Genomic DNA, 24,038 nt, shown 5'->3' with positions numbered 1-24,038 from the left:
GCTTCATCAGTACCCCAATGTATAGATCTGTTTACTCATCAGATGGAGTAGTAACTGTTATTTTTTAAATGTTAACATTTTTTTTTGGTTGGTAAACCTTAACAAACATACCCTGTATTGTTTTAAATGAATACATGAAACAGACGCCCCCATGATTAGCAGTCCTCTGTAACGACTCCCCTTCTCACTCCTATCCTGACCCCCTATCTCCTCGTAACAGATTCCTGCACGTTCTTGGTGTAAAAGAAATGATCGTTGAGCCAATTAACAGTTTGATTACTGGTCATATTTACACCATTTCATAGGGGACGAGAATAATAGACTTCTGTGTTGGATATTCACAAGGCTAAGCTTTACTGGGTATGCCCTCGGGTTGAAATAAGGTCAAAGGTTAAATAAGCAAAGATGGGTGTCCTCCAAAACAGAAAACCAGGTTTCCTATATTAAATAGTTTTTATTAAAATAATATAAGACAATAGACAAGTCTTACATGATCTTGTTTCAATTAATTACATTTCATTTAACATTAGAGCATTCACACTTTGTAATAAAATATGCTAGAGAAGCACTAAATCCATATCTGTGTTAATGTACTTTATGTAACAGGTTTTTATATATTTATTTATTGGGTTTTTCCAACCTGCCTCATCATTTTGCTGTGTTTCACACTCTCATATTTTGTGAACTAATAATTGATTCTGTTTAATGATGTCATAACAACGCTCTTAGCTGTATGTAGGCTGCACATTCTATTGCACACACAGATAGCTTTTCAATGTGGATGCATTAACATGAAGCTGTTCCTGATAGGTTTTATTATTTGGGTTCTTTTGGTGTCATCTGAGAGCTCAGAACATGGAGGTGAGTTTATCGGTTATTACAGATAATTTGCCATCAAGCGCCTTAGGGATGATATACCGCAAAGATTATTATCATTAACTTTACAATTTATGGATGCTTTATAGTTTTACAGCTCATTCTATTATTATTAACTATTTAACTCTCCTTTTGTGCTTTTAAAACAGGTTAATGCCTATAATTGTCAGTTTTAAAAACTAAGACCTTTAATAATATGTGTTATTCATAGTAGATTATTCATGTTCTGTGGATACCAATCAAATGAAATTTCACAGATTAAGGTGACATGTTTATTAAATAACATTTTGTTTTTATTTCAGTCTGTGGAAACAGACCCCTAGCGGAGGATTTCCGTGGCTCCCGCGTGGTGGGGGGAAAGGATGCCCAGCCTGGTAACTGGCCCTGGGCAGTGAGTGTCCAGGAGGACATTGACAACGAGTATTTTCATTTATGCGGCGGTGTTGTCCTGAATAATTTGTGGGTTCTCACAGCTGCCCATTGCTTCAAAGATCGCGGCAAGTAAGTAACTTAAATAGTTTTATGGGAGAATATGCAGAGCTCCATTGATTTAGAAGGTGGTGGGCCTGTGTGCTTTGTGTTCCAACTAATTGGGATCTTTTAGTAGAAACATTTAACAGAAATCCAGAACCATAGTCATCCATTCTTTAGGAGAACCCATGAGCATGCTTATTTTTAAGCTAACTAATTATTAATTAAGCTAACGGAGGCTTGTGACAACGAAAATGGCATACATTTCGGTCAATATGGGATTTATTAATGCCTGGAAAAGTAAATTCACTGATAAAATGTACTTTGGTTTGTTCAGTGACTATTATACCTGGAGACTTGTGTTTGGCGCCAACCAACTTTCCGACATGGGGACAAAGGCTCAGATCCGAAATATAAAGGAAAAGATTCAACATGAGAAATACAACCCGGAAACGGAGAGTAATGACATCACCTTGCTCAGGCTGAATAAGCCTATAATATTTGACGACTACACTCAGCCAGCGTGTCTCCCTGCCAAACAAGCCATTCTGGATAAAATGGACGAATGCTACATCGCAGGCTGGGGGGTCCTTAAAGAAGCCTGTAAGTATCCATAGATTTATCCATAGATTTTATATATACAAAGCGTATATTGTAAGCGTTAGGGCCAGGTCGCTGCATTCTAAGGGTGATGGAAGGAGCATGGGGTGGGAGAGGGCCCCCAAGACTTCTGAGGCCAGCCCTGTATCTGATAACTCTTTTATTCATCAGCCACTGAAACATCGGACATCCTCCAGGAAGCTCCTGTGAATTTAATTCCAGTGGAGCGCTGCAACCGTCCAACCTGGTACAATGGAGCTTTGGGTGATTACAACTTGTGTGCTGGATATGAACAGGGTGGTATTGACAGTTGCCAGGTAAGCCCATTGTTGTCCTCATTCCCTTCTAACTCAGTGATGATACATTGTTAATGTTTTTAACATCCTGGACAGTGTTTTTTTCATAAAAGCTGTGCAGATAACAGCTGAGGTTGTAGTAATTATGAATAGTTTTCTTAAGAAATGCTTTCTTTTCTTGACACAGGGTGACAGTGGAGGACCTTTGATGTGCAAAAAAAGCAAAGCCAAGTTCTTCACCGTGGTTGGCATAACCAGCTGGGGCTCCGGCTGTGGCCAGAAGCAAAACCCTGGAGTGTACACCTCTACCCAGTATTACCTCGAGTGGATCTCTAAACACATGTCCGAGGGCAAGAAGCCTGCATCCAAATCTATGAAGATGAAGGCTGCGAAAAAAATCTGGCCAAAATTAGCTGAGGAACTCAGCAAAGCTGGCATGAAAGGCCATTAATTGTTTGGTGCTCTGAAAGTAGAAGAATCAAATCTGAACCATCTTTTCACCAGAGAATCATCACCATTACATGTCAGCAATGTGTAGATTAGAATAAGTAGATAAATAAATAGAAATGCATGAATAAGCCGTGTACTTGTGATGAACATGGAATGTTTGGATGTGTATTGTTAGGGCAGACTATGTAACTATGTAAATATGTAACTATGTAATTAATAATCTACCAAGTCAAGCAGGTGTTTGAGGCATTTTGATGTTGTACAGATTTGTGAATTCTGTATGTGTGAGATAGAAAAAGAGAATATTTTTAAATCGGAGACTTCTGATGTTCAGGTTCAATGAAATTACACTATGTAGACAACCTCTGTCCGCAGCAAACACCCAAATGACAGAGAGTTCTGGGTAGCCTACACCGGGAAGTTCACAGTTAGACTCCTTGCCAATTACCACTTAATTGGTTACCCTACACATTTTTAACCAAAATAATTATATTATTAAGACCCTGTGATATACTCACTGAAATCCCCAAGCTGTAAGGTCAGGATGACATATAATATAATTTCAATAGAAATTAAAAATACTCTTTTAAACTCAGATGCTTTTATTGAATACAGATATTCTACTACACTGTTTTATAAAAGGTTTGGTCTACAAAACAATCATAACCCCCACAATAGTTTTTTTTTTTTTATCTATAATTTTGTGTCAAAGTTGTGCTTCAAAGTATATTGTGTAGTAATACAAAAACATGATTCAATAAATAAAAATAATTGAAACATGAAACCAATTTTATGGCAAGACACGGAGGCTCCTATTGCTTAACTCTTTCTTTACTGGAACAAATAGCAGCAATAAAAATATGAACAGAGAGAAGAAAAAAACAACATATGGCCCCAACAGCCAATCATCATACAGCACACAATATAACACAAGACTCCTCCCGGAAATCATCCTTTTTCTTTGCTGCTCACTGGAACAGATAAGTACCTTCCAGTGTATTCCATTACTCGCGTGTGATATTTATGTTATATTCATTTATTGAACTTTATTGTCCTTTTTTATTAGTGTGAGTGTTTTTCTGTTTGAATTCCTGTTTTTCTTTCAGGATTCATTTTGCTTTGTTCCTATTATCTGGCCTTTATTTTTTTCTCCTTATCGTTTTCCCGTTCGTTTTTGGTTACTTATTAGGTTTTCCTTCCCGTTTTGGGTTCCGTTTGCGCCCCTATTACTTACCTTTCTCTCCCGATATGTCTTGCCTAGTTGTGTTCTTTTCTTCGCCTCCCGGCTAGCCTGCCGCGGCTTTTTTCTTTTACTCGCGTCTCTGATACGCTTTATTGTTCTTCCGCGCATGCGCGCGCCTCCTTCTTCTCCTCAACACCTTCGCGGTCTTTTCACTCACGCGGCTCAGCGGTTCACTGTTGGTTCTCCGTCGTCCTTACTCGTCCGGACAGCATATTTTGTGCGCCCAGGCAGGGGTAAGCTCCCAACCTGGTGCTTCCTTTTTTGAGATATTTGTTTCACCTCCGTTTTTTCTGTTTTTCTGGCAATCGTTCAGGCTGCTCTACACCTTGCCTGATTATTGATACCGGCTCATTATTTAATTATAATTGCTGCCGGTTCACTGTGTACCTCTATACACGTTATTATGCCCAAGCCTGTCAAAGAGATGCCTTCTCAGGCTGACAATGTTCTTCCTATGGGGGATTTAGAGTCAGAGCCAGTTTTGCCTGTGCCTAGTGGGAGTAGTAATCTCCCCTCTACTTCTGGGCCTCATGTAGACTTTCAAAAGTCTGTGTCTGATGCTATACTGGCTGCTATGGGATCTATGACATCTACTTTGTCACAATCTATTGCCCAAGCTCTCACTACTTGTTCTCTCCAAGGTGCTTCGGCACCTCTTAAAGTGACGGCACATAAAAAGGCGGTGGCCAAACTAAAACACATTGATCCTCCAACCTCCAGAATTATGGAACATGGCGATGCCCATACCGCCCTAGATAGCGTTGTATCATCACGCAAAAGAGCCTATCCGCGCCAGGCAGAACGGGCGCGGCGGTGGAAGTGTGCTAAGACGCTCCCCGAGGACTCAGATTCGGAGCCTGACTCCGCTGAGGAGGTTGTGCCACTGGAGGATTCCTCTGACTCTGATGAGGATTTGGATGAGGAACCTTTTGATTCCTTGGAACCAGGTTCCCCCAAGCAAGAGGACCCTGGGGTCTCTCACCCTTCATCCTCACCAGGGATTCTTGACCCCCAGGGAGATTGTTTGTTTGACCCAGAAAGCCTTCACCACCCGCGTTCATCCGAATGGGTGCCTTCGGCCCACATTGCCCAATATCTTGAAAAATGGGTTAGACGCCCTCTATCTAAATCCGCTAGAAATAAATTACGAGCGGAATGCCCACGCCCTATTGTCCCCAATAAAGTGTGTGAAACCCCTTCAGTGGATCCGAAGATGGTCCAATATTTAGCCAAATCTGGCTGGAACCCTAGGAAGGGTTTGGAGTCTGCCCTTAAGTCCTGCCAGGATAAACACCTGGATGTTTTTGGCCCATTGACGAAATTATTTGAATTGGCATCCCATGCCAAAGAGAAAGGGGAATCGGTTGACCCAGACACCCTCTTGGGGTGGATCCAAAGGGCTATCTGCATTGCTGGGCATGTAAACACTTCCTTTTGCATTGAGCGGCGTAAGGCCATTCTTTTAAAGGTGGAGCCGAAATTGGCCAATCTCGCCTTGTCGGAGGCGGGTAAGGATGCTCAGGGTCTCCTATTTGGGGACTCCTTTATTAAAGAACTTGGGCAATTCGTTGGGGCTTTCACGGCGTTAGACAAAGCCCAATCGTCCATGAAACGAGTGTTTGAACCCCGGGTTTCCACCAGGGCCGGCAGATTCAGGGGCCGTCTGGCCGGCCGTAATGCCTTCAGTTCCTCTAGAACTTCCAGAGGCTCCTTTACGCAACTCCCTCCACGACGGGAGTTCAAGCAACCTTCGCCATTCTTCCCTTCTCGAGCCAGACCATGGCGGTCCAGGGGTTCCGGAAGAGGTCATCGACGTCCCTATGGTGAGTACACCACTAACCATTCCTTTTTTCCCGCTTCAGGTGGGCGGACGTCTCCGTCATTTTTTCCAATCCTGGAAAAATCTTACAGCGGACTCGTGGGTTCTGGAGTGTGTCCGGGGCTACTCAATAGAATTGATATCTTACCCGTATCAGCCGATCCTCCCCTCTCCCATTATGTTTTCTCAACAGGATCAGTTGCTCATAGACGCCGAATTGACCACTCTGTGGTCAAAAGGCGCTATAGAACCGGTCGCAGACGACACCCCAGGTTATGTCAGCAACATGTTTCTGGTCCAAAAGAAGGGCGGCGGTTTCCGCCCGGTGATCAATTTACGGTCTCTCAACCTTTTGGTACGTTACAGGCATTTCAAGATGGAGGGAATTCATCTGCTCCGCGACCTACTGTTACGGAACGATTGGATGGTGAAGTTGGATCTGCAGGATGCCTACCTCACGGTTCCCATGGCGGAACAGTCTCGGGATCTCCTGCAGTTCTATTGGAAAGCGCAGAAATGGCGCTTTACGTGTCTTCCGTTTGGGCTCTCGTCGGCTCCATGGTGCTTCACCAAGTTGCTTCGTCCTGTGGTATCGTGGCTTCGCACGCAAGGGGTGAGACTTATCATTTACTTGGACGATATTCTGATCATGGCTCAAGATCGTCTCACTCTGCTGTCCCATCTTCACTTGTCGATCTCGTTCCTTTCGGATTTGGGTTTCCTCATCAACGAGGGAAAATCCTGTATGACGCCTTCCCACAGTATGGAGTTTCTGGGTTTCCTGGTGGATGCGGATCAAGAGATGCTCAGTCTTCCGATGTCCAAGATTCGCTCTATTCGCAAGGAACTGACTCGTGCCCTGCGGCGCCCGTCCATCTCTATTCGTTTCCTGGCCAGGATTGTGGGTCTGCTCACCTCTTCGATCCAAGCGGTTTTTCCGGCTCCGCTCCACTATCGGGCGCTCCAACGTCTGAAAATCGCCCATCTTCGCGAGGGGGCGTCCTATGCGGATCTCATTTCTCTGGACACGGATTCGAGGACCGAGTTGCTTTGGTGGATCCGGAATCTGGAAGCATGGAATGGCAAGGCCATCGTGGGTCCTCGTCCGGATTTCACCATCGATTCGGATGCCAGCCTGCATGGCTGGGGTGCTCATTGCGAAGGGCTCACTACAGGGGGCAGATGGTCCCCAGAAGAGGCCGATCTGCACATCAACTCCCTGGAGTTACTAGCCGGGTCCTTTGCTGTCCGCAGTTTTTCCAAGGATCATGCCAACGTTTGCATCAGACTCCGGATGGACAATGTCTCGGCGGTGCGCTACGTCAATCATTTCGGCGGTACCCACTCCAAGACCCTGACGGATTTGGCTCATCAGTTCTGGGACTTCTGTCTCAACAGGAACATTATAGTCCAGGCGGAATATCTTCCCGGGTTACACAACTCCGTGGCCGACTGGTATTCTCGATATCTTCGGGATTCCAGCGATTGGAGGTTGGATCCAGCGGTGTTCCAATCTATCGTGTCGCTTTGGGGTCCTTTTTGTACGGACCTCTTCGCCTCCAGACTCAACGCACAACTTCCGCGATATTTCAGCTGGAGGCCGGATCCGGGCGCGATGGCGGTGGATGCGTTCACACAGGATTGGACCGACGGCACCCAATATGCCTTTCCTCCGTTTTCCATGATTCCGCGTACCTTGCTACAAGTTCGTCGCCAGGGTGTTCAACTGGTTCTCATCACCCCACTTTGGAGATCTCAACCGTGGTTTCCTCCGTTGTTGGAGCTGTCGATAGCTCCACCCAGATTGCTGCCCCATTCTCCTCTCCTTCTGCTGAGTCCGGAGGGCCACTCCCATCCTCTGATCCTGGACGGGTCGCTTCGTCTGGTGGCGTGGCTGCTTTCCGGGGACCTTGGACAATCCACGGGGTTTCGGATACGACTTCGCGCCTCCTGGCAGCGTCGTGGGCCCCGGGAACCAGGAAGGCTTATGGATCAGCTTGGAGAATTTGGGCTGGTTGGTGCTTAGCTCGGGACTTGGATCCCTCTTCTGCACCTTTGAATGCGGTTCTCCAATTTCTCTCGTCGCTCTTTGATGAGGGCAGAGCTTACCGTACCATCAATGTTTACCGATCGGCGATTTCGGCATCTCATGTTGGTCTCGATGGCTGTCCGCTTGGGCAACATCCTTTAGTTTGTCGCTTAATGAAAGGCGCCAGGCTTACCAGACCTCCCCGTCCTAGATATTCGTCCACTTGGGACGTCTCTTGTGTTCTCTCCTTTTTGGCTTCTTGGCCTCCTAATGACTCTCTTTCTCTCAGGGATTTGTCGGCTAAATTACTTACCTTACTGTGTTTAGTGTCCTGCAAGAGAGTGGCAGACGTTCGCGCCTTGGATGTGGATAATCGTTCTTTTGATCCTTCGGGGGTTACCTTTAATATTTCCAGGCGTACTAAGACTTCTATTAAATCTGTGTCTTATCCGGCTTTTCCTTCTTCTCCTGCGTTGTGTCCTGTGGTTTGTCTTAAGGAATATGAACTGCGCACGGCGCGGCTGCGCTCCCCGTCTCACCCCCATCTCTTTATCTCCTTCAAGGCTCCTTTCGGTCCAGTTTCCTCTACGACCTTGGCTCGTTGGTTGAAGAGGGTTCTGGGTCTTGCGGGGGTCGACACTTCGATGTTTGGAGCCCACTCCGCTAGGAGTGCGGTTGCCACGAAAGTCATCAGTCTTGGTGGCCGTTTGGAGGATTTAATGAAGGCTGCGGACTGGTCCAGACCATCTACCTTTAAGGAGTTTTATTTCCGACCTTCATCTCATATTTTCTCTCCTATTGTTGCTCAGCTTTGAACTTGCAATAGGAGCCTCCGTGTCTTGCCATAAAATTGCATGATTTTACTATTACCATGACGTAAAGTCATGATTTTATTAAAGACACGGAGGCGAGTATTGCTTCCCTCCCTTCAGTCCACTACGTGGGACTTGTTCCCGCCCTGTTCCTTATGGTTTGTATGGAGGGGATGTTCTTTATTTATTCTATTATCGTTATGTTTGTCACTTGTTTATTATTTATTTCGGTGTCTCTTGTTTTATATGGGACTATTTGATCATGCGTCTCATGTCTCTCTTCGTATGGATTATGCTATTTATCTATGATTGATGTCCTGCTACCTCTCTGATTCCATGCACTGGATTTAATCTGCGGATTCTTGTTTTTCTTGCTTCCTTACAGTCTGACCTGTTGGTGCACGGTTTTCTGCGACTTCTTCGTTCCCGACCTGGTTCTTCGGGAGTTCAAGTTCTTCTGGGTGTATCTCACAGCGGACGTTTCGTTTGTGGTGCTGACCCAGTTCGCCTGTCAAAGAAAGAGGATGATTTCCGGGAGGAGTCTTGTGTTATATTGTGTGCTGTATGATGATTGGCTGTTGGGGCCATATGTTGTTTTTTTCTTCTCTCTGTTCATATTTTTATTGCTGCTATTTGTTCCAGTAAAGAAAGAGTTAAGCAATACTCGCCTCCGTGTCTTTAATAAAATCATGACTTTACGTCATGGTAATAGTAAAATCATGCAATTATCTTCTTAAAAGTCCACCTTAATTACAGCACCAATGTTGACCCGATTCACATTAATAAAGTTTCCGTGTGAGTTTATGGACATTTGATGAGAGTAATCTGCCCCGGCAGCTTTCTAAGAAGTGTAAAAAGTCTGCAAAGTACACGGTGGAGGTTAACAAATGTAAACTCTGATCAACATAAACTAAAGGCACTTTCAGAACCTAAATCTACTGAAAATAATACGAAAGAAGCTGCTCAAACCATTGGCTCATAACACATTTGTTTCTAAAGGTCTGAAGGAGACCATATTGTCACTCACATTCATAGCACATTCTTCTGAAGATCTAAGGAACTCATCGGAGATATGTTGAGACCCAAAGCACCTGGGATAAAATAAGAATTTATGTTAATGTATATTTTTATTTGATTTTGCAAAGTGTGTAAAAAAAGAGCAAAGGAAAACACAAAATAGGGGGGAAACATGGTACATTGAGAGAATCATTGTGTCAATGTTTTCATTCATTGTATCATTGTACAGTGCTATGGAATATGATGGCGCTATATAAAAAGAAAATGAATGCTCAAACTTCTAAACAATACAGCAAATCAATGTCCCTATATGAACAACATCTTAAGGGACATTACATTTATTTATAAAGTGTCAGCAGATTAGAGCTGGTACAATCAGTGGGATAATTTAAAACCGATAATAATAAACTGGTAGAAAATGAGAAGAGAAACATAGAAACATAGAAAGTGACGGCAGATAAGAACCAGTAGGCCCATCCAGTCTGCCCAACCTCTGAGTACTTTCCTTTCAAATATCTAGCTTGGCCTTATGCCTATCCCATGCTTGCTTAAATGACTTCACTGTATTAACATCTACCACCTCTGCTGGGAAGCTATTCCATGTGTCCACTACCCTTTCCGTAAAGTAATATTTTCTGATGTTACCATTAAACCTTTGCCCCTCTAGTTTATGCTTGTGTCCTCTTGTTGTGGTAGTATTTCTCCTTTTAAATAAACTCTCTTCCTTTACCTTGTTGATTCCCTTTAAGTATTTAAATGTTTCTATCATTTTTGTTTAATGATAACACATACCTTGCACAATCCATCCAACACAACTCTCCCACTCCGAGATAGATTCTCACCAGTCTATGGGGAACCTTGTACCTCTTCATAATAACTTTATTTGGGGTTTCCAAAATAGTTGGATGTAGGGCTAGTGCAGAGAATTTTGTTACACAAGGCAAAAATTCATTTTGCTGCCCCTTGGCTCCACCCCTTGTATACCGCCCTCAGGGATGGAGTCATATGAGTGGATGATACACATGACTCCCCCTGTGTTGACAGGCATAGATTACAGATCACACACCCCAAAGACCAGCCCTTGCACCCATATTGCACAAATAGGACTTCCCCAGCACCCAGTGTGCACACATAGGACTTACTCCAGCACCCAGATCACCTCCCATCTCTCCCTTTTCTCCATCTGTTCTCTTTATCTCCCCTTCTCTTTCTATTTGTCTTCCTACATCCCCTTTCTCTCTCACCTCTCCCCCTTTCTTTGATCCTCTCTTTCTCATTAGCTCTCCTCTTTCTCTATATCTCATCTGTCCCATTTCTCTTTATCTCTTCTCCCATCTCTCCATCTTCTCATTTACCCCTTCTAGCCATCTCTCATTATCTGCTATCTCCTCAATCCACTTTCATTTTTTCTTTCCCCTTTGTCCAAATCTATCCTCCTTCTAATTATCTCTTCCCTTTGTTCATTATATCTCTGCAAATTTCCCCATCTCTAATTCTCATTCTCTCCCTTTCTTCCCGTTTCTCTACTTTCTAATTATCTCCACCTTCTCTCCACTCATAATCTCTCCCCTACATCTTTCTCTTACCTTTTCTCCACATCATTTTCCTTGCTGAGGTTCTGTGGTGGGAGCAGAAACCTCTGGCTTACTGCTCCATCGTGTTGTGCGCAACTTCACTGCTGAACCGGGGCGGATCCAGAGTCTGACCTCAGGAGGGTCATTCACACAATCAGACACTCGCACACACACAGACACACACCAACATACACAACTGGATACCCACACAAACATACCCAGATACTCATACGCAAACAACCAGACACACATATATTGACATCCTCAAACAAAGACACATGTTCACACCCTAAGATTCCCATACGCACACACAAACGTACCCAGGAAGACGCTAACATACATAACCAGACAGATGCCAACGTAGAGACACACACACACATACTAAAATACCCTGGCAGAGACACACAAATACATACCCAGGCAGACACTTCTAAGTATATTGTTAGGCTCCCCTTAGGGAATGCTGAAAAAGGGAGTCCACTACGCAGTAAGAAAAAAATGTACACTTTAATAGGTTTAGGATAGGCAATATACGATGAAAAAAGTCCATATCAGAATTCCAATGGTCAGCGCCAGAGCCGTAGCTAGCTCTTCTTGCAGGAACAGAAAATTGGTTATTTTGAGTAAAGTAGATAAAAATAAAGACATTAATAATATTAAAACAGATTTATAAAGATATGTAACTTAGCATGAGCAACTTATATGACAAATTACAATCCTCATAACTTGCAAACAAAATAACGTAAGATACTGAAAACATTCAAATTCACACAAAACAAAGTGCTCGCAGTATATAATCTGTGTTTATTAAGATTTTATGCAATCTTTAATTTGAAGAATTAAAGTTTTTTTTCATGGTAATTCATCCCCCAGAGATGTAACCATGTTTGAGAAAAAAGAAAAACAAATGATGTGCAATAATGTTGGGTAAAAAAAGATTTATAACTTTCACTCACATTTTTAGAACACTATATGGACGCCTGGCCATTACACCAACAGGGACCTTTATGGCATTGCATTCTAAATACATAGACATTAATGCGTAGCTGATCCTCCCCTTTCCAGCTATAACAGCTTCCACCCTTCGGGGAAGCCTTTCCACACAATTTTAGAGTGTTTCTGTGGTGATTTTTATGGTCCTTGTTTTGTGCGCTGGGGTACAGTAATGCTAGAGTAGAAAAGGGCCTTCCTCAAACTCTTCCCACAAAGTTGGAAGCATAGCATTGTCCAAAACGTCTAGATATGACCCCTTCAGCTGGAAAATGCTCTACTGATTAAATGGGCATGTGTTGCTAGTCTCCCACAACGCCTGTGTTTTCAACCACCTCATCAGTGCCCCAAACAGCTTTTCTGTGACATCTTTGCTCTCAAACACTCTGTCTGTGACCCCAAACAGCTTGAAAGTTATAAATCATCTGTGCCCATACAAAAAGCTTGTCTCTCTACCATGTTTGTCTCCAGACAGCTTTGCTGTGCCATCGGAGAAAGTGCCATCACTATCTTTATTAATGTCCTTTTTTTTGTTCTTCTGAAGGAGCGTAGAAAGCAGGTCCTCAAAAGGCCAGAGGCTCTGAGCAACCGTCTCCCCTGATTGGGGGAACAGGAGAAAGGCTGTTCACAAGGTGTGTGTAACATAGTTATGCAGCATCAGCTTAAAAACACAGATGGACCCCATTGGACGTGGCCACAGAAACTACTATGATTATTGAAGGAATCATCTAAGAGTCCTGACACAACATTTGGTCACACACACCCATGCACACAGGAACATATCCACACACTTAAACGCTCAAATAACATACATACATATACATACATACATACATATACAGACTATACAGACACATATTTCCACATCAAATAGCCCCTTCCATATCAGACACCACCTTCTTTCTCCCATGAGATACCTATACCACATTTTCTTCCCATCTCTTACCTTTCTGCTTTCTCCTCCATCTTTCCTCTTGTCTTGACGTGCGAGTGTGACTCTTCTCTTGTTGTACGACTTGAACGCAAGGTCTAGTTTGCCGCTCTCTGTCACTTTATACCCAGGACTGTATCTATAACAAGGGGACATCCTCTACGGCTGGAGGAAAGAAGGTTTCTACACCAGCACAGACGGGGGTTCTTTACAGTAAGAGCGGTGAGACTATGGAACTCTCTGCCAGAGGAAGTGGTAATGGTAAACTCAATAAAAGAGTTCAAAAGGAGCCTGGACGTGTTTCTTGAAAGCAATAATATTACAAGTTATGGATATTAGATTAATAGGGACAGAACGTTGATCCAGGGATTTATTCTGATTGCCATATTTGGAGTCGGGAAGGAATTTCCCCCCTGGTATGGGGCAATTGGCATCTGCTTCATAAGGGTTTTTTGCCTTCCTCTGGATCAACACAGTAGGGACACAATATGTATATAGGTTGAACTTGATGGACTTTGGTCTTTTTTCAACCTTATGAACTATGTTACTATGTTACTATGTAGTGCGCCAGGGCTGGGATATAAACGTCATATCCCGCTGCCCAACGTCTATTGCTGGCGCACAGTGAAAGAGAGCATGCTCACGCGTGCTACCTTAATGTTGAACTGGTTAGTGGCAAGCAACAGACAAATAGAAAAGTCTGTATCAGAATTCCAATGGTCAGTGGCAAGCAGCAAATAAAAATAGGGACGACAGGAGACAAGCAGGGGTCAGAAGGCCAGTGGGTCAGGATAGAGAATAATGCAAACAAGACACAGGTAAACAAAGGACCACACTCTTAGGAACTGGCCACCTTAGTACCAGCGTAAAATACTTAGCTCTGCAAGGACTCCTCCAGTCTCAAAGATACACAGCATATGTAACGACCCAAAACTCCACCGGAATCAGGAATGGATATATAGAGGGTAGCAAAGAAGAGCACATCACAGTAATATTATTAAGCTTATAGTATATGAATGTACACCATTAAGCTTATAGCATATATATATGTACACCATTGCTCAAAAAAAAATCATCAATACAACAGTCAAAGGTTGTTTGAACCGAATACCGAATAAACCAATATGGTGGCGAGCAAACGAAAACTAAGAAGTACTAAATGAAGAATCTTTGTTTCGTCGTGTTCATCTTCGTGTTCTTAAACATCTCGTAGCTAATCTCCCTGCCCCCCCCATACAAGTCACTGCCTCTAGCCTACCTTAAGTCTCCGTTGTATAGCAGGGGTTAACAGGAAGCCGTAGGATCTCGTCAGGCGTTAATGGTCCTTAAGAGCGACTCTGTTGGTCTCCGCAGGTGGCTCCTCTTAAGGGTAGCTGCTCTTCATTGGTTGATACCAGAGGAGCTCCGTGTCGATGACCAGTCTGACATAACAGCTCTGAGCAACTTGGTGTGGGAGTAACGGGGATTGTAGTTTCTCTAACAAAGTGGTACAACTTGGCCTGCAAAGACCAAGTCCAACTCCGTTGGTTGCCGGCAGAGGGTCATCTGGCATGAACCAATGACTGTGACCTGATGACCTGTACCTCAACTGGGTACACTCACCAAATTGTGCTTCTTAAAATCTGAGACTTTGTGGTTGATTCTTTCAGATGAGGAGATGAAATAGGACCGTAATCCAAAGGAGCCGTGCTGACACTATGGCTAGCCTGAGCTTAGCTACACAGTGTTACTAATGTTCTAAAAAGGACAATAAAATATCATAGCAGCCCACCCCAAGCATCAGACAGCACTAATGTTGAGGTGACAACAGGAATATTTTATTCAGAAAACACACAGCCTTATACACAAAACTATCAGATAAGGGTCATAATCACACCAATCAAACAATATCCTGCCCAGACAGACCAGTGCCACAATCCACTCGCCAAGCCCAAGTCTCTTTTTTCGGAGTGATCCCAGTGAAGCAGCTAGACATTGATGGATAGCTCAGGACAGCTGTTTGAAAGCTCCCTGCCACCTAGTGGGGGGCTGGGGGGACAGTCCGCCCCGCGTGCCGCTCGTCAGGGGGGTGCCACGGGCTAGGGTGACCACATGTCCGGATCCCCGGCAGCATCGGCCCTTTTTTTTTTTTTTTACACGGAGGAGAGAGAGGTGTCATGCTGAGCGCCGAAATATGACGTCATATTTCGGCGCTCAGCAGTGAAGCAGCGGCACAGAGGAAGACAGAGGCGTTATGCTCCCACCGCAGGACTTCTGAATGGTAAGTCCAAAACCTTTAACTACAAAGGGGGAGAGGGTAGATAGTGGAGGTAGAGGGGGGTAGATAGTGGGGAGGGAGAGGGGGGTAGATAGTGGGGAGGGAGAGGGGGGTAGATAGTGGGGAGGGAGAGGGGGGTAGATAGTGGGGATGGAGGGAGGGAGGGGGGTAGATAGTGAGGAAGGAGGGAGGGGGGACCAAAAAGACACAGGCAGGGTGTTTATGGGACAAAGATGGCACAGGCCAGGCAGTTTGGGGACAAAGTTGACTCATGCTGGGCTGTTTGGGGACAAAGATGGTCAATCTTATGTGTGTAATCTGGGTGCTGGTCAGGTTCTATGCAGGCAGTGTGGACGCCAGAGCTGGCTTTGGGTTGTGCAACCTATCATCTATGCCTGTAGCTTTATCTCTTACTATGTTTCCATACATTATTATTGTATACCTGCAAATACGGGATTTGTATGTCTGATTCTATGCCTCTAGTGCTGAGTGCAATAATCACAATATATATATATATATATATATATATATATATATATATATATATATATATATATATATATATATACATATATATATATATATATATATATAATTGCTAACAGCAATCACACTCCTATCATGCCAAGTCAGCTAGTACATGCTGGAATCTGGGTATGCCTGGGATCTGGGCATGATAGGAGTGTGATTGCTGTTAACAATCATATATAATATATTAATATTGTTATTGAATTTTTTTGTCCTATTTTGCTGTGTTACTTACTTTAAATAAAAGTGTGAGATGTTTTTATGGTGGGGGGTCATATTTGGTTTCGGACAGGTAAATGCTGGATTTTTGGTTTCAGTCCAGAATTTTCATTTCGTGCATCCCTAAGCCACACAATGAAGTGGTAGGCCTATACCACATCAATGTTTGGGTTAGTATACAGTGATACGAGTTATTCTGCACTATTATCGGTGTCTGGCTCAATGTATAGTGATAGGGATTACGCTGTACCACCGTCAATGTCTGCCTCAGTATATAGTGTTAGGTGTTATGCTGTACCCCCGTCAATGTCGGCCTCAGTATATAGTGATAGATGTTATGCTGTACCCCCATCAATGACTGCCTCAGTATATAATGATAGGTGTAATGCTGTACCACCGTCAATGTCTGCCTCAGTATATAATGATAACAGTAATGCTCTACCACCTTCAATGTCTGCGCCAGTATATAATGATAGAAGCTATGCAGTTTTAAAGTGTTTGTGTGTGGGGGGTGCCACATACAGGATCCGCCCCAGGTGCCAAATGCTCTAGGTACGCCCCTGCTGGGACCATCTGCAATGCAGCCGGTCAGAGGCTCTGTAGCTGCCGAAAATGGGGTTTGCCATAGAGCTCCTGCTCCTCACCAAGCCTCGTTCATACCCCACCATACAGTTGATAAACACACAAAAGAGGGCTCTGGTGGGGCTATGGGTGTCCGGCTTACTTAAGGTCAAAGTCAGTGGCACTCCTATGGTTCCTAGATATACAGTCCCAACGCATTGTTCTTTGATATCAACTGCTACGGTTAGATAGAGTGGAAGGATAAAACAAGATAAAACAAGATAAAAGAAGAGTCAATGTTTACATAGAAAAAAACTACACGCTTAAGCATGCTTATTTGCTGAATGTCTTTGACAAAGTCAATATGCAAGTAAGAATGTAGAAGCAGGCAATGGGGCAAAGCAGAGAATAGCCAGGTCCAGGGTTAATTCAGGCAGAGTTCAGGAATTTGACTTCATATCTATTTTTAATCGTTTTTATTGATTTTTTACTCGACTTTTTAAAGATTCACTTTTTCAGCACATTTATTTATTTTTTGTACTGAGGAGTTGCAATTATACTTTTAGCATCTAAGGGAATAGTCCCAAAATAAATTATTTACTTACTTATATATCCTTTTCAATCATGCTTTATACATTATCTTTCCAGTAATCATGAATTGCACATAACACATACTGAATACCTATAATCCATCGAGCACTACCAGATTTGAATTATTATTTGCACCTGCACTTTAAAAAGTTTTTCAACACTGCCATTGGAACCCAGAGGATTCATCTCACTAAGATCCAAAGACCTTGAAGTTCATCAGGATCCAGATCCAGAGCTGCAGCCAACATCAGCACAACTCCAGGATATACAACAGATAAGCCCGAGACATCTGCTTAAATGTGAGTGCATCCCACCATTGCGTGTACATCTATATAGAAAGATATCACCCTATGGTAGATTTCTGTTTTATATGTTTCATGATATGGATGGATTGACACACACACCAAGGAGTTGACTCTGGAGGCTTTAAAGGTCATACACATTGTGAGTGTAACCATTGAAGTATAGCCCTGGGCTTCCATAATAGCGTTACTGTACTACACTATATTTTATTTTTTATCTGTTTCTATCGAGCTACAAGAGATCGTGAATTTCAAGCGCCCCTTGACAGAAGTCTTGCTTGTTCCAGAGTTCAGGAATAGTCAGCAAACAAGCAAATGGTCCGATAACTGGCAGTAAGCTAAGCAATACAGGAATCACAAAGTGGGTTTGTACCACACAAGGGCTCTGAGCAAAGTAAGCGAGGGGTTTAAATACCTGACAGTCAGCCACTAAGCCACTAAGGATCCTGTAGATTGGGGGTGGAGCGACTCCACCCCCTAGATGATGTCAGCAAGCGGTGTCAGGAGGAAGGCATGGCTCTTCTGTCGCATGCACGCCATCCATACCAGTGCCTGCGCACCTCCGTCTGCCCTCCCGCGCCTGGAGCAAACGACGAGGAGAGAGCTGAGCCCTCCCATGCCGGGCGAGCGACACTGCCGGCAGAGGTAAGCGTCACAGAAAGTGCTGCTGAAATGACCAACATGTTTTAACACTATTTAAAAGCAGATATGTGAAGTATATAAATTGGGAATTCATCAAATGATATGGCTTAACCTGCCGCTTCATCAGTACCCCAATGTATAGATCTGTTTACTCATCAGATGGAGTAGTAACTGTTATTTTTTAAATGTTAACATTTTTTTTGGTTGGTAAACCTTAACAAACATACCCTGTATTGTTTTAAATGAATACATGAAACAGACGCCCCCATGATTAGCAGTCCTCTGTAACGACTCCCCTTCTCACTCCTATCCTGACCCCCTATCTCCTCGTAACAGATTCCTGCACGTTCTTGGTGTAAAAGAAATGATCGTTGAGCCAATTAACAGTTTGATTACTGGTCATATTTACACCATTTCATAGGGGACGAGAATAATAGACTTCTGTGTTGGATATTCACAAGGCTAAGCTTTACTGGGTATGCCCTCGGGTTGAAATAAGGTCAAAGGTTAAATAAGCAAAGATGGGTGTCCTCCAAAACAGAAAACCAGGTTTCCTATATTAAATAGTTTTTATTAAAATAATATAAGACAATAGACAAGTCTTACATGATCTTGTTTCAATTAATTACATTTCATTTAACATTAGAGCATTCACACTTTGTAATAAAATATGCTAGAGAAGCACTAGATCCATATCTGTGTTAATGTACTTTATGTAACAGGTTTTTATATATTTATTTATTGGGTTTTTCCAACCTGCCTCATCATTTTGCTGTGTTTCACACTCTCATATTTTGTGAACTAATAATTGATTCTGTTTAATGATGTCATAACAACGCTCTTAGCTGTATGTAGGCTGCACATTCTATTGCACACACAGATAGCTTTTCAATGTGGATGCATTAACATGAAGCTGTTCCTGATAGGTTTTATTATTTGGGTTCTTTTGGTGTCATCTGAGAGCTCAGAACATGGAGGTGAGTTTATCGGTTATTACAGATAATTTGCCATCAAGCGCCTTAGGGATGATATACCGCAAAGATTATTATCATTAACTTTACAATTTATGGATGCTTTATAGTTTTACAGCTCATTCTATTATTATTAACTATTTAACTCTCCTTTTGTGCTTTTAAAACAGGTTAATGCCTATAATTGTCAGTTTTAAAAACTAAGACCTTTAATAATATGTGTTATTCATAGTAGATTATTCATGTTCTGTGGATACCAATCAAATGAAATTTCACAGATTAAGGTGACATGTTTATTAAATAACATTTTGTTTTTATTTCAGTCTGTGGAAACAGACCCCTAGCGGAGGATTTCCGTGGCTCCCGCGTGGTGGGGGGAAAGGATGCCCAGCCTGGTAACTGGCCCTGGGCAGTGAGTGTCCAGGAGGACATTGACAACGAGTATTTTCATTTATGCGGCGGTGTTGTCCTGAATAATTTGTGGGTTCTCACAGCTGCCCATTGCTTCAAAGATCGCGGCAAGTAAGTAACTTAAATAGTTTTATGGGAGAATATGCAGAGCTCCATTGATTTAGAAGGTGGTGGGCCTGTGTGCTTTGTGTTCCAACTAATTGGGATCTTTTAGTAGAAACATTTAACAGAAATCCAGAACCATAGTCATCCATTCTTTAGGAGAACCCATGAGCATGCTTATTTTTAAGCTAACTAATTATTAATTAAGCTAACGGAGGCTTGTGACAACGAAAATGGCATACATTTCGGTCAATATGGGATTTATTAATGCCTGGAAAAGTAAATTCACTGATAAAATGTACTTTGGTTTGTTCAGTGACTATTATACCTGGAGACTTGTGTTTGGCGCCAACCAACTTTCCGACATGGGGACAAAGGCTCAGATCCGAAATATAAAGGAAAAGATTCAACATGAGAAATACAACCCGGAAACGGAGAGTAATGACATCACCTTGCTCAGGCTGAATAAGCCTATAATATTTGACGACTACACTCAGCCAGCGTGTCTCCCTGCCAAACAAGCCATTCTGGATAAAATGGACGAATGCTACATCGCAGGCTGGGGGGTCCTTAAAGAAGCCTGTAAGTATCCATAGATTTATCCATAGATTTTATATATACAAATAGGCTCTCTCCTTATCCCTGTGTGCTGATCTTCCTCTATCCATGGATTGGGCCTTTGTGGCACCTTTCTGGACCTTGGGGTCTGGCCCCATTGTAAGCGTTAGGGCCAGGTCGCTGCATTCTAAGGGTGATGGAAGGAGCATGGGGTGGGAGAGGGCCCCCAAGACTTCTGAGGCCAGCCCTGTATCTGATAACTCTTTTATTCATCAGCCACTGAAACATCGGACATCCTCCAGGAAGCTCCTGTGAATTTAATTCCAGTGGAGCGCTGCAACCGTCCAACCTGGTACAATGGAGCTTTGGGTGATTACAACTTGTGTGCTGGATATGAACAGGGTGGTATTGACAGTTGCCAGGTAAGCCCATTGTTGTCCTCATTCCCTTCTAACTCAGTGATGATACATTGTTAATGTTTTTAACATCCTGGACAGTGTTTTTTTTCATAAAAGCTGTGCAGATAACAGCTGAGGTTGTAGTAATTATGAATAGTTTTCTTAAGAAATGCTTTCTTTTCTTGACACAGGGTGACAGTGGAGGACCTTTGATGTGCAAAAAAAGCAAAGCCAAGTTCTTCACCGTGGTTGGCATAACCAGCTGGGGCTCCGGCTGTGGCCAGAAGCAAAACCCTGGAGTGTACACCTCTACCCAGTATTACCTCGAGTGGATCTCTAAACACATGTCCGAGGGCAAGAAGCCTGCATCCAAATCTATGAAGATGAAGGCTGCGAAAAAAATCTGGCCAAAATTAGCTGAGGAACTCAGCAAAGCTGGCATGAAAGGCCATTAATTGTTTGGTGCTCTGAAAGTAGAAGAATCAAATCTGAACCATCTTTTCACCAGAGAATCATCACCATTACATGTCAGCAATGTGTAGATTAGAATAAGTAGATAAATAAATAGAAATGCATGAATAAGCCGTGTACTTGTGATGAACATGGAATGTTGTGGATGTGTATTGTTAGGGCAGACTATGTAACTATGTAAATATGTAACTATGTAATTAATAATCTACCAAGTCAAGCAGGTGTTTGAGGCATTTTGATGTTGTACAGATTTGTGAATTCTGTATGTGTGAGATAGAAAAAGAGAATATTTTTAAATCGGAGACTTCTGATGTTCAGGTTCAATGAAATTACACTATGTAGACAACCTCTGTCCGCAGCAAACACCCAAATGACAGAGAGTTCTGGGTAGCCTACACCGGGAAGTTCACAGTTAGACTCCTTGCCAATTACCACTTAATTGGTTACCCTACACATTTTTAACCAAAATAATTATATTATTAAGACCCTGTGATATACTCACTGAAATCCCCAAGCTGTAAGGTCAGGATGACATATAATATAATTTCAATAGAAATTAAAAATACTCTTTTAAACTCAGATGCTTTTATTGAATACAGATATTCTACTACACTGTTTTATAAAAGGTTTGGTCTACAAAACAATCATAACCCCCACAATAGTTTTTTTTTTTATCTATAATTTTGTGTCAAAGTTGTGCTTCAAAGTATATTGTGTAGTAATACAAAAACATGATTCAATAAATAAAAATAATTGAAACATGAAACCAATTATCTTCTTAAAAGTCCACCTTAATTACAGCACCAATGTTGACCCGATTCACATTAATAAAGTTTCCGTGTGAGTTTATGGACATTTGATGAGAGTAATCTGCCCCGGCAGCTTTCTAAGAAGTGTAAAAAGTCTGCAAAGTACACGGTGGAGGTTAACAAATGTAAACTCTGATCAACATAAACTAAAGGCACTTTCAGAACCTACATCTACTGAAAATAATACGAAAGAAGCTGCTCAAACCATTGGCTCATAACACATTTGTTTCTAAAGGTCTGAAGGAGACCATATTGTCACTCACATTCATAGCACATTCTTCTGAAGATCTAAGGAACTCATCGGAGATATGTTGAGACCCAAAGCACCTGGGATAAAATAAGAATTTATGTTAATGTATATTTTTATTTGATTTTGCAAAGTGTGTAAAAAAAGAGCAAAGGAAAACACAAAATAGGGGGGAAACATGGTACATTGAGAGAATCATTGTGTCAATGTTTTCATTCATTGTATCATTGTACAGTGCTATGGAATATGATGGCGCTATATAAAAAGAAAATGAATGCTCAAACTTCTAAACAATACAGCAAATCAATGTCCCTATATGAACAACATCTTAAGGGACATTACATTTATTTATAAAGTGTCAGCAGATTAGAGCTGGTACAATCAGTGGGATAATTTAAAACCAATAATAATAAACTGGTAGAAAATGAGAAGAGAAACATAGAAACATAGAAAGTGACGGCAGATAAGAACCAGTAGGCCCATCCAGTCTGCCCAACCTCTGAGTACTTTCCTTTCAAATATCTAGCTTGGCCTTATGCCTATCCCATGCTTGCTTAAATGACTTCACTGTATTAACATCTACCACCTCTGCTGGGAAGCTATTCCATGTGTCCACTACCCTTTCCGTAAAGTAATATTTTCTGATGTTACCATTAAACCTTTGCCCCTCTAGTTTATGCTTGTGTCCTCTTGTTGTGGTAGTATTTCTCCTTTTAAATAAACTCTCTTCCTTTACCTTGTTGATTCCCTTTAAGTATTTAAATGTTTCTATCATTTTTGTTTAATGATAACACATACCTTGCACAATCCATCCAACACAACTCTCCCACTCCGAGATAGATTCTCACCAGTCTATGGGGAACCTTGTACCTCTTCATAATAACTTTATTTGGGGTTTCCAAAATAGTTGGATGTAGGGCTAGTGCAGAGAATTTTGTTACACAAGGCAAAAATTCATTTTGCTGCCCCTTGGCTCCACCCCTTGTATACCGCCCTCAGGGATGGAGTCATATGAGTGGATGATACACATGACTCCCCCTGTGTTGACAGGCATAGATTACAGATCACACACCCCAAAGACCAGCCCTTGCACCCATATTGCACAAATAGGACTTCCCCAGCACCCAGTGTGCACACATAGGACTTACTCCAGCACCCAGATCACCTCCCATCTCTCCCTTTTCTCCATCTGTTCTCTTTATCTCCCCTTCTCTTTCTATTTGTCTTCCTACATCCCCTTTCTCTCTCACCTCTCCCCCTTTCTTTGATCCTCTCTTTCTCATTAGCTCTCCTCTTTCTCTATATCTCATCTGTCCCATTTCTCTTTATCTCTTCTCCCATCTCTCCATCTTCTCATTTACCCCTTCTAGCCATCTCTCATTATCTGCTATCTCCTCAATCCACTTTCATTTTTTCTTTCCCCTTTGTCCAAATCTATCCTCCTTCTAATTATCTCTTCCCTTTGTTCATTATATCTCTGCAAATTTCCCCATCTCTAATTCTCATTCTCTCCCTTTCTTCCCGTTTCTCTACTTTCTAATTATCTCCACCTTCTCTCCACTCATAATCTCTCCCCTACATCTTTCTCTTACCTTTTCTCCACATCATTTTCCTTGCTGAGGTTCTGTGGTGGGAGCAGAAACCTCTGGCTTACTGCTCCATCGTGTTGTGCGCAACTTCACTGCTGAACCGGGGCGGATCCAGAGTCTGACCTCAGGAGGGTCATTCACACAATCAGACACTCGCACACACACAGACACACACCAACATACACAACTGGATACCCACACAAACATACCCAGATACTCATACGCACACAACCAGACACACATATATTGACATCCTCAAACAAAGACACATGTT

At 42.5% G+C, this 24,038-nt stretch overlaps 2 protein-coding genes across 2 annotated transcripts; both read left to right on the top strand.

Annotated features, from left to right (window-relative positions):
* The first annotated feature begins 791 nt into the window (after nucleotides 1-791).
* On the top strand, nucleotides 792-2,777 carry LOC128497722 (acrosin-like). Its single transcript, XM_053467884.1, has 5 exons — nucleotides 792-861; nucleotides 1,179-1,377; nucleotides 1,685-1,950; nucleotides 2,119-2,264; nucleotides 2,431-2,777. The coding sequence occupies exons 1-5, from the start codon at nucleotides 792-794 to the stop codon at nucleotides 2,692-2,694; spliced, it is 945 nt and encodes a 314-aa protein (XP_053323859.1). The 3' UTR covers nucleotides 2,695-2,777.
* A 16,338-nt stretch (nucleotides 2,778-19,115) lies between these two features.
* On the top strand, nucleotides 19,116-21,186 carry LOC128497721 (acrosin-like). The gene is made up of 5 exons (XM_053467883.1): nucleotides 19,116-19,185; nucleotides 19,503-19,701; nucleotides 20,009-20,274; nucleotides 20,527-20,672; nucleotides 20,840-21,186. The coding sequence occupies exons 1-5, from the start codon at nucleotides 19,116-19,118 to the stop codon at nucleotides 21,101-21,103; spliced, it is 945 nt and encodes a 314-aa protein (XP_053323858.1). The 3' UTR covers nucleotides 21,104-21,186.
* Nucleotides 21,187-24,038: the final 2,852 nt, after the last annotated feature.

The sequence above is a fragment of the Spea bombifrons genome, chromosome 5 (genome assembly GCF_027358695.1).
Source record: "Spea bombifrons isolate aSpeBom1 chromosome 5, aSpeBom1.2.pri, whole genome shotgun sequence".
NCBI classification, from domain to species: domain Eukaryota; kingdom Metazoa; phylum Chordata; class Amphibia; order Anura; family Pelobatidae; genus Spea; species Spea bombifrons.
This window is presented reverse-complemented; position numbering and strand designations above follow the sequence as displayed.

Coding starts and splice junctions, on each gene's coding strand:
- LOC128497722 (XM_053467884.1), top strand. CDS start 792: ATGAAGCTGTTCCTGATAGGTTTTATTATTTGGGTTCTTTTGGTGTCA. Junction 862..1,178: donor TGAGAGCTCAGAACATGGAG/GTGAGTTTATCG, acceptor TTTTTATTTCAG/TCTGTGGAAACAGACCCCTA. Junction 2,265..2,430: donor GTGGTATTGACAGTTGCCAG/GTAAGCCCATTG, acceptor TTCTTGACACAG/GGTGACAGTGGAGGACCTTT.
- LOC128497721 (XM_053467883.1), top strand. CDS start 19,116: ATGAAGCTGTTCCTGATAGGTTTTATTATTTGGGTTCTTTTGGTGTCA. Junction 19,186..19,502: donor TGAGAGCTCAGAACATGGAG/GTGAGTTTATCG, acceptor TTTTTATTTCAG/TCTGTGGAAACAGACCCCTA. Junction 19,702..20,008: donor TGCTTCAAAGATCGCGGCAA/GTAAGTAACTTA, acceptor TGGTTTGTTCAG/TGACTATTATACCTGGAGAC.